At 50.6% G+C, this 10,681-nt stretch overlaps 1 protein-coding gene across 1 annotated transcript; it reads left to right on the top strand.

Annotated features, from left to right (window-relative positions):
- Positions 1-3,631: 3,631 nt before the first annotated feature.
- On the top strand, positions 3,632-6,785 carry LOC132332121 (EF-hand and coiled-coil domain-containing protein 1-like). The gene is made up of 2 exons (XM_059856092.1): positions 3,632-4,334; positions 5,608-6,785. The coding sequence occupies exons 1-2, from the start codon at positions 3,699-3,701 to the stop codon at positions 6,016-6,018; spliced, it is 1,047 nt and encodes a 348-aa protein (XP_059712075.1). The 5' UTR covers positions 3,632-3,698; the 3' UTR covers positions 6,019-6,785.
- Positions 6,786-10,681: the final 3,896 nt, after the last annotated feature.

The following is a 10,681-nucleotide window of genomic DNA, read 5'->3' as shown; positions in this document are numbered from 1 at the left end:
TCATTGCTGGGCCTTGTCCTGGGGGGCCCGCTGGGGCTGCAGCCAGTGCTGGCTCCCACTGAGGCTGCCTGGCCAAGAGCAGCCCCAGGGGCACAGGGCAGAGGCAAAGCACAGTGGGGAGGAGAAAGAGCAGGGACGAGATTACTTTTGAAAGGCAGAGGCGCTCTGGGGCCTGCTCCTGGCCAGGGACCCTGCCCAGAGCCGTCCCCTGCTCGCCGGGGCCGTGAGGGGCAGCTGTGCAGCTGGGCCAGGCTGTGCCAGCAGCTCCAGCCATGCTGGGGAGCCTTGCCAGCCCTGGGCCCTGCTGTGCAGGAGGGTCCCTGTGTTGCCACTGGCAGTGGGCCTCAGCCACCTCCTCTCTCCACAGTCGTGCTGCCGCTGCTCCAGCATCCTGGCCGAGAAGGCGTGCCTCTCCCTCTCCCCCAGAGAGCCCAGAGACCGTCGGGTTTGCCAGCTCTCACACGTGGCCTCGGCAGCAGCAGCTGCCCAAGAAAGCAGAGCACCAGCCCTCCGTGCCTCCCCCACGGCCCCCCAGCCCGGCCCTGAAGCAGAAGCCTCCCGAGATCCCCCCACCTCCTCCCCTCCCGAGCTCAGCACCCTGGTCCAGCTAGGACTGCAACTGGGCCAGCCACGCAGGGCTTGGGCCACCAATAGCTTGGGGCACCTGCTCTCCTCTACAAATAGCCCCTGTTACCTATGGGCAACAGCCAGAATCACTTTTCATTCCCTTGGACCTTCAACAGGAAGGACTGAAGATTCTTCCCACACCCTTTCTCATCCTTTACCACTTTGATTTTCATACAATTGGGAGCTGGTTGCATCTCTTAAAGACTTTATTTACACTGCATGCTTTACCTTACCTGTCACTGGAAAATAAATAAAAAATTCTTCAGTTTAGATTTCATTTTTAGTGCAGTTGGGCTGTTCACTGTCGTGGTTTGAGAGGAAATGAAGTTTTTGTGGGATGGTGTAGTCATGCCAGTCGGTGTTCAGATTTTAATATTGGCACCTAGTTTGTCCACTGAGAGCATGGATGCGCCTCTGAGAACACAGGCAGTTAAAAGCTGTGAACTCCCAGAGGAAACTCTCTTTGAGTTCCAGTCTTAGAAGAGAGCAGACCTTCCCCTGCTCTGCTCCGAGCTGGGTGGTGGGGGAGGGGAGCCATGTGGCCGGAGGGAGGTAGGCCAAGCCTGGGCCGAAGAGTAGAAGAGAGCACTGCGAGGCTTCGGGCAGCCATCCCCCATTTCCCCCCCGGAGGGAGAGAGAGAGAGAGAGAGCAGCCTGTGCCTGTGATAGCGCGGCTGGAGTGAAAGAGAAGAAGGGGGGTGCCCAGCAGGGCAGCCAGCCGTGGGAGTTCATGAACCAGACCAGCAGAGCCTGAGACTTTTAACCCTTCTTGAGATGATAGAAACCTTGCAAATGCTGATTCTTCCTGAAGTTGAAGAGATAGAGTAGAATAGCAAGAAAATGAACAAGTGAAAGACATTGAGAGAAGTTGAGAAGAATCCTAGGTAAGAAGAGGTGATAGAGTAGCCTTTGGCTGGACTTTTCTTGAATAGCCATGGCAGAACCCTTGAGTTCCTGTGACACAGAGACTGCATTCTAGAGAAAAGCAATAGCTCAGAGCCAGGAGAGTGCGGTGAAAGTGTGTAAACAGAGACGACAAGTGAGGAGAGTAGTAGTAGTGCCCTCCATCTTCGAAGAAGAAGAAGAAGATGATCTCTGTTCAAGAGACCCCTCAACCCCAAGGAGTGAAATCTGGGGGGGGACAAGTGTCCCAAAAAGAGAGAGACTGTGCTCTTTTTAAAACTGGACAAAACGTCCTTAAAGAAAAAAACCCTAGAAGCAGCTCTAGTCCATGTGCAGTGGTGAGAGCACAGGACATAGAAAGGTCACGATGGCAAATGTTTTTCGGGCGGTGCCACACGTGACACAGAAGCACGAGAAATTTTGACTCTTTCCTGGAGAAGTCTGTAGTGAGGGAAAGATTCCTCTCTTCTCGAAGAATTGAGAATTAATTATCTAAAAGGCGGTGATAGACTGAGAGCGAATTAATCTAAAGAGTAGTAACAGAATTAGAAATTTAGAGGGGGGAGGAGGAGGAAATTTAGAAAGTTTTCATCCTGTGTTCTGTGTGTTTTTCCTTGTAGTTTTAAGTTAATTTTTTTTTCTTTCAATCTTAAGTTAGAGCCTGCTCTGCTCTGTCTCTGATCGCATCTCACAATAGATACCAAGAAAAAAAGTATTCTCATAGAAGCACTAGCATTGCGCCAAGCTCAAACCATGACACTCACCTTTTGAGCGATTAATTTTCCATGGTACTACTACTTCCCTTTTCATTGCTATCCATAAAATGTTCATCTGGACATAACAATCAGCAGAATTACTGAGATTTACCTCAAAGCCCAGAGGAGAATCTAGCACAAAATATTCCCCCTGTGTCCTGCACAGCAAGAAATATTCAGAGGAAAATACAGTGGCAGCTGAGACTTGTTGAACTCCCAGAATATTGAGCCTGCAGAGGAGGCAGACAGCCCTGGCAGTGGCTGAGGGGACTTTTCCTCACAGACTCCTCTGGAAGTGTGTCAGTCCAGGAGGGGAAAGCTTTTCAACCTTTGCCTTATCTTCCTCCTGTGCTAAAATGTAAGGCTCCTCCTGAGCTACAAACAATTCTCCATTCCTCAACCAAGCTACTCAGGTTCTTATCTTAAAGAGCAAAAGCAAATGTGGTCAGAAATTTCTCATCCAAGCCTGTTTGCAGAGAAACCCCATCAGACGCGAGCAAATATTTCTTAGCATCAGTTCACTCAAAGAAAACCAACCCTGAATTGAGCAGCGCTTTAAATGAAGTTGAATTCTCTTTCCTCACCTATCAGCCAGACTGGGTTGCTCCTTTTTTGTCCTAGAGAGAATATTAGAATGATTTGCTCTTGACAGGACTCCTTGGATGGCTCCCAAACTGGTTGCTGTTCACCACGCCTTGCCTGGGCTCTTAATGCAGCCTGTTAGCAGCACCTGACTTTGGCACCCTGTTGAGCCTTTGGGCACGGCTGGTGCCACGGTCCCCTCCTGACTCCTGGCATGTCCCTGCTGGTGGAGGAGCCCTGCTGGTGCTGCTGCCTGCGTTCAACAACGCCGGTCCTACTCCCCAGCCAAAGAGAGACTAAAGTCGCTGCTCTGGGCAGCTCGTTTGAACGAGTTTAACGCCTACTCACCTCTGTCCCAGACCTCTTTAGACCCAGCCAGCAACACCATAAAGTCACCTCATCTACAGAGGGGAGCAGGTCCGAGCGAACAGAAGGTGGGCTTTCACGCACATTGGGGTTTTAGTTTAGTGGAAGCACTCACTCGTTCACAAGCCTTCCTTGTCAAAGTGGATTGTGCGATGCCATTGTGTTGCTTGGGCTAAAGAGAAAGCAGAAGGGAGAAATGAGTTAAGAAATGAGAAAGACACTTGGGGCGCAGGCTTGGCAGCCAAACGGAGCAGGATGGCACCCAGCCGCTTTGCCGGAATCCCCTTTGGTGCCGGACAAAGGCGGACGCGGCTCCGCTGCGGGGCGAGCCGGGCGCTCGGCGAGCGGCGCTGGAGCGGTGGCGGCCCCGCCCCGCCCGTCCCGCCCCGCCGCGGGCCGGGGCCGAGCGCTCGGCCGGGCGGGAGCTCAGGATGCTCGGGCAGCGCCGCGGGCCGGGCGGGCGCGATGGAGCCGCCTGAGGGCTGGGACCCCTACGGGCGGCCGGCCCGGCGCACGCAGTGGCTGGTCAGCGCCCTCGCCTACCACTACGGGCTGGACCGCGGCGTGGAGAACGAGATCGTCGTGCTGGCCACCGGCCTGGACCAGTACCTGCAGGAGATCTTCCACCGCTTGGACTGCGCCGGTTCGGGCCGCATCCCCGGCGAGGACTTCCGCACGCTGTGCCAGGTGCTGGGGCTGGAGGAGGCGGCGGAGCCCGAGGAGTGCGCGGAGCTGTGGGACGGGCTCTCGGCCGAGCTCACCTTCCGCCAGTTCCACGCGCGGCTCTGCGGCCACTTCAGCACCCGCGCGGGGCCGCGGCTGCCGCTGGGCCGGGAGAGCGAGCACATCGAGACCCAGATCCGCCTGCGCAGCCCCCGCCGCCGCCGCCGCACCGACCCCGCCGGCCGCGGAGCCGCGGGCAGCGCCGAGCGGCGGCCGCCGGGGCCCCGCTCCCGAGAGTGCTACGAGGAGATCGTGGCGCTGGAGCAGGCCGAGGACCGCATGGCCAAGCTGGAGGAGGAGAACGGCAGCCTGCGGGAGCTGGTGGAGGACATGCGCGCCGCCCTGCAGAGCAGCGATGCGCGGTGCCTGGCGCTGCAGGTGAGTCCGGGCCGGCTTCTGCAGCGGCCTCCCGGGGGCGGCTCGGCTGGCCCCGAGCGCTTCAGGAGAGATGCTGCTCTCGGAGAGTCGGTGTTTATAACCCCTCCGCTGCCAGACTGAGGCCGAAGTTGCTCGTTCATCGTCGGCATTAACTTTTTAGCAAAGTTTGGTTACAGGGAGGCTTTAAGGAGAAATGTATGGCACCGGTGTACCATAAATATAGTTGTGAAGAGCACTCTGTTTACAGTGTAGGGGACTACGGCTTAACAAACCCACGCGTACAATGCTGCTGTTTCTTCTACTGCACGCGCAGTCAGGATGTGCTGATAGCATATGCTGGATGTGCACCAGTGCAGGGTTTTTCCTGAAGTGAGAAAGAACTTTTGCATTCCTGCCTGCACAAGCACAAGCAGTGTCTCAGTCAGAAGTGCCTGAAAGGAATATTAGAAGGATGTTTTCCTCAGAGTGTGGTCACAAGAGTTCAGAGTTGGAGCCAGTTCTGCAGGCAGGCTGATGAATAGTCTGGGGCTCCTCTGCACAGCCCCATTAATTCCGGGGCTGGTTTCTGCTGGTTCTGCTGTACGGGCTCGAGTGACACACATAGACACTTAACAGCAGTTAAATTCCTCTGGCATGAAATAGCGTGGAACAGGCAGAGCAGGGAAGGGCAGCATGGACCCATTGTTCTGGCAGGTCTCACCAGGTGTGATTTGATACTAATACAGCACTGACAGAACTCTGCTCCACCTGTGACACTTCCACTTGCAGTAGATGACTGTTGTCTTCCCAATGTCCAGCAAGGCAGGTCAGAGACGCCTTTACCATTTTCATCTGCAAAAGGGAAAGGAAATCAACAGCAAACACAAAGTCACCAGTCAGAGGTCCCAGGATGAATGAAAACGACAAAGAGGAGAGCTTCAGAGCACCCCCAGCTGCTCCCTGCTCTCTTCTTCTGAACACAACTTCATTGTAAATATCTTTTTCAGCAGACTGCCTGACTCCTGAGTACAGACCATAGTAATGACATGAAAGCTACACAGAAACTTGTGCACTAATATGATAAGTGTGTAGGTTGAAAATTAAATACATAGCTAGTTATTAAAACCTACTTTCCAGAGATTGTTTCCTTGTCTCTGTATTTGGCAAAGTTAGTTGCTGATCAGCTCGATGTGATTGAAAAAAAAAACCAAACCAACAAAGCACAATCCAGCCACTTTCAGTCTTCATTAAAGCCCATCATTTTCTCCCTGCTTTGTGCTCCTGGTCATTACAGGTGGGACTGTGGAAGAGCCATGCCAGCCATAGAGAAGGAGGATCCTGCTTCATAGGGAGGAAGAGACCATTAACACAGAAGCACGCCCAGACCAAGTGCCTCCAAAGTGTCCTGGAGGAAATGGAGCTCATGCGGAGCTCCAGGGATGGGCAGATTGAAGAAGCCATCAGGTTCAGCCAGGAGCTGGAGAAGGAGCTGAAGAGCTCTCAGGAAGCTCTGGTCAGCCTGGAAGATTGCAACCGTAACCTGAAGAGGGAGCAGGCAGAGACGAGGAGGAAGGTGGAAGAGGCCAGACACGCTGTCCTGAACAGTCTTGGCAAAGTGAAGGAGCTGGAAGTGAGAGCTAAGGAGGTGCCACATCTGCAAATACACATCCAGCAGCTGGAATCACAACTGCAGCACTACAGGTAGGTTGGAGTCTGACAAAAAGTGCCCATAAATTCAGTGTTGGGGCACAGGTGAGTTTGAGAATCTCTGGTTGGGGCTTATTAGATGTCTCCAGAACACCTTGTAAAATCTGGCCAGAGGGAAATTAGAAGCTGCTCATCCATTTTCTTGGTAGGGGTCTTTAGGAGATCTAGCAGTCTTCCAGGCCAAAGGGTGCTGGTCTGCAGAGAGCTGAAGTCACTCCTCAGACACTCAACAACAGAACTCAGCATGCTAATGCTTCAGGAAAGCCCCAACACAAATTGCTGAACGTCCTTCAGAAACCATTTCCAACAGACTTTTTCCGCTGCCTTTCCTGGTCCTTCGGTCCCATCCCAAGCCAGCTGTAATCAGATGGCTGACTCTCCATTTTGTATAAAAGCTCTTCAGCTTGTCCTAGGAATTGGGGAAAAGCACACAAGGACAACTTCTGGCTGCTGGTTGGAAACTTGCTGTGACTTCATTGCTTCTTCACTGAGAGAACAGGTGATAGAGGAGGGAAGCTGAAACGTTCCTAAACCCACAAAATAATAGAGTGGGAATCTCAAAAAACACTTGCCAACTAAACCCCACTTTTGCAACGGCATAAACAAATCCTTCCAGAAGTCAGAAAGTTGGTCACAAATTTAATAGTCCACTGCTTTTGTTGCTTTTAACCTCAGACCAAACTTGGACTCACCGATGGTTAGTAAGCGTTAGTCATTTCTGCCCAAGTTCCAGACTGACCTAAGGAATAAAATCTAGTTTATATTTTCACTGACCCAAAGAAAATCAGTATTTCTAGACATATTTTTACTTACACGCTAAATCTAGTATTTTAATAAATTGCACCTTCTGAAGTCCTTGCCTCTTCCTAAACTCACACTTCCTCTGTTTGCTTATAAGAAGAATTCATAGTGAGTTATTTGTGGCATCCTAGCTATTGTAGTGTTTTATGAAGTGAGGAAGTTCTAAAAAGAACCATTTTATCCAGTGTCTTTCTGGCAGCATTGTGAATGTTAATACATGCATGGTTGCAGAAGATCAAAGAAAATAGAAGCATTTCTTTAAACACCTGTAGGATTTAAAAACCCCTGCGAGGGCATGTAAAGTTCAAGGTGACTGTCAGGGGACTCTGGAGGAATGACACAACTCCTGGTGCTAAAAGGGATCACACAGCTTGTCAGGGCTGTCACCTTCTCCTTGGCATAGGCACCAAAGGTTTTAAGATGGGTTCTTGTCCTATGGAATTGCTTTTCCAAAGTACCATGAAGGATAAAAAGATCACCTTGAAACAGGTTAAAGGCAATCAACAATGTCCACTGGCCTTGCAGAACAGGAACTTCATGGGTTACATCAAAACAAAGAGTGCCAGTTTAGAAATGCAAATTATATGTTCCTTGTAAGACAACCTTCATTTGTAATACTTCTTTTTTAATTGCATGCTAATTTAAAGTGAGTGTCAAGCTCAGGAATGGTGCTGGTCTGACCATGTGGGAACTACACCCCTTTTTTAGCCCTGTAGCACATTTAGCAGAGGCCCAGGCCAGCTTTTAGCCTCTGAGATTCTCTGTTGGCCACAAAGCACCTGCACCTCCCCATCCAGTGAAACAGCTCTCGGTGCAAACAGTTTGACTTAAGAGATGCATAATGATAACTGGGACTTGCATGCCTGTGCTCATATTCCATAACACAGGGAATCCCACCACTCCACGTGTTCCCGGAGTGGCACACAAGGGGCCCAAACCGGCACAAAATGGTGAATAAGCGGTGCAGAGCTGTGTGTTAGGGTGAGGAAAGGGTTCAGCAGCAGCTCTGCCCCACGCAGCCTTGGCTGTCCCAGCTTGTCCCACTCCCTCTGCTCGCTCACGCTGCTGCTCAGGCAGCCCAAACGCCTCCTGCTGCGAGAGAATCACCTTCTCCTGACCTGCAGGAGCCCACATCCATGGGTGTGGCTCGGGTGAGCTGCTGGGAGTGCTTGGTGAGGGGAAGAGATGGGTTGGCTGAGGCATGGAGAGGGAGGGACAGCTGGGAATCCACAGGGTTCTGGCTGTCACTTGGCAAGAGTGTCACTTGTCCTGTTGCTTAAGTCAGGCTGTCTTTTGGTTGCTGTTACCTGTACTGTTAAAGTCTGCCTGTGTTTCAGTCACCTTTCCAGTGAGCAGTTTTCTCCCCTGCCAGCTGCCACACAGAGTTTGTGAGCAGGGTCTGCAGTTGGCAAGAGCTAATGCTGCAAGGAAGGGCTGGAGAGGAATGGGGGGATTTGGGTGTTCTGCAGAAAGCACTGACAATTGCAGGTATCTCTGCTGAGAATTCACCCTATCTGGCTTGGTGAGCCACAGGTTTCCTCCAGCTAAAGTCCAGTTTCTTCCAGAGAGGATCATATTCAAGAATGACTCTAATCTATGAGCTTTACACACTGCTCCTGTTTATAGTTTCATATTTATCAAGGAAATGCTTTCTTCGTTTAGGATCAGATTTTAAAAGCTCTTTTAGCATCTAAATCCCTCTTCTAGACCTTCATCAACTTGCAATCACTTAGATCTGAAATCCCAACCGTGCCCTTAAGTTATAATCCCTAATGCAGGAAACAACAGTTTGCATTTAGTCAAGCAAGTCTTTAAGTACCTGCAAGTGATTAAATGTTGTCCTAAATTGGAGTGTGTAATTATAATCACCTATTCCTGATTTCATATTCCAGATTCATATTCCTGCAATCTGTATGACTTAAACATGATCTTTTTCGGAGTGCACAGGTTCCTGTGCCAGGGCTTGAACTGCCCCTGTCCCATCACTGGGTTCCTAAACCAGCCTAGTTGACCAAATAGTTCATCGTTCTTTTCTTCAGGTGCCCATCCTGATCTTCCTACTCTGATGAATGTCTCAGGTTTCTGTCTGGACTATCTTTCAGCTTTTCTTTTTTGATTCCTGTAAAGTTAGTGAGTCAGTTCAACTATAAAGGTAAACCTCAATAAATTCCTTCCTGAAAAGCTGGAGTTCAATTCATTTCAGAGGAAAAAGACATCTCAAGAAATTGTATACTTACCATTGGTATTGTATCAAAAGTGTGTAATTGCCAGCGCCTGATGCCTGTGGGTGGCCAGAGTGAATGAATGTCAGTCAGGGAGGAATTCGCTGCACTTTCCATATTCGACACCTTAAAAGCATCTGTTATTTTATGTCTTTACTAAATCTATCTCTTTAAAAGAAAACTTTTAACCACTACTTCATAGCAAAAGGATAAATAATGAGATTTTATTTAAAGCTGAAGGTATTTTGTTAGCTAGATAGATAGATATAGATATGTCTGTTCCTCTTGGAGTTGGATAAAGACAGGGGAGGCTTGGATGGGGAGATGTTTCTTCCCATGGAAGGGATTGTGTGGTTTCTCAGTATCTTTGCACTTCAATCAGCTGCTCATTCACTGAGCAGGTCTGAAAGACTTGGGCAATCTGAACAGTTCTTTTTGGGAGGCACCTCCATCTCTCTTGTCCAGCAGCACCATCAGGACACTGAGTTCCCAGTGTCCAGGGAGGTTTTGCTGTCACCCTGAGAGAGACCACAGAGCACTGACATCCACTGGGCCTCTGAGCCATTGACCACAACCCCCTGGATGTGACCAGCCAGGCAATTCCTTTTTCTCCAAACTGTGCCTCCATCAGATCCACAGCTCACCAAGAGTGGTGGCATCTCTAGCTCTTCCTTGTGCACTGGGGTGTTGTGGAGTGTTTCTATTGTGTTTTCATTTGCAATTCAGTTTCAATGGTCGGTTCTACAACCCCCCCCCCCCCCCCTTGTAATTTGTATTCCTATAGCATATTTTATCCTTAATGGACTGTTCCTTTGCACTTCTGTTGTTGGTTTTTCCCTGGTTTTCCATCTTCCCAAAGACTTGACCTTTGTTCCTGAATGTGCCCTGTTCCTCCTCCTAGGATGAACCATGTCAGTCCCTCCTGCCCCTTTTTCCAGAAACTTTCCTGTCATTATTGTAACCCTCAAGATCCCATTGGGTTGTTTAAACTGTTCCCCTCCCCTGTAATTCCCAATTAGTTTAAGCATTGTATTCCCTGCCTTATGCTTCTCCCCAGGTTTCTCCCAATTGGTTAAAGTTCTGTACCCTGCCCTTGAAGCTCCCCTGTTGAAAAACCCCTTCTACAGCCTGGATTTGTGTCTTTCAGTCCCTGACCTTCCTGGGAATAAACACCTTTGGGAATGATACAGAAGGCCTCTCCTTGTCCCTTGTCCCTGCCCCCGATGCATTCCACCTGTGCCATAGAGCAGTTGTGCCCTACAGCCGCACCCCGAATTGTGTGGCTGTTTGGGGGCGGCGCCCTCCTGGTGACAGTGCTGGGAGCAGGCCCGGCTGAAGAACTCTGGCACCGCGTCCCTGAGGCAGCCACTCCGTCATGGGAGGCCTCTGGCTTGCTCAGCCTGCACAGACCCACCGTGTGCTCCTCAAGGTTTCTTTTGGCATATCAAAGCATTGAAGAGGTTGGGTGGTTTTCCTCCCTGTTTTATTGACTGACTGTGTCCTTTCAGGACTACAAGAGGAAGCAGAGCCTTCGATGAAACCAAAGGGCTGTGTTAGCCATGGGCCCCCCAAGGTACCGAAGTTCCCGCTGGGAAGCTGCTGAAAGGTAGGAATGTGGCACTTGTCTCCAGCCAGAGA

This window comes from Haemorhous mexicanus, chromosome 11, assembly GCF_027477595.1.
Source record: "Haemorhous mexicanus isolate bHaeMex1 chromosome 11, bHaeMex1.pri, whole genome shotgun sequence".
Lineage (NCBI taxonomy): Eukaryota > Metazoa > Chordata > Aves > Passeriformes > Fringillidae > Haemorhous > Haemorhous mexicanus.
This window is presented reverse-complemented; position numbering and strand designations above follow the sequence as displayed.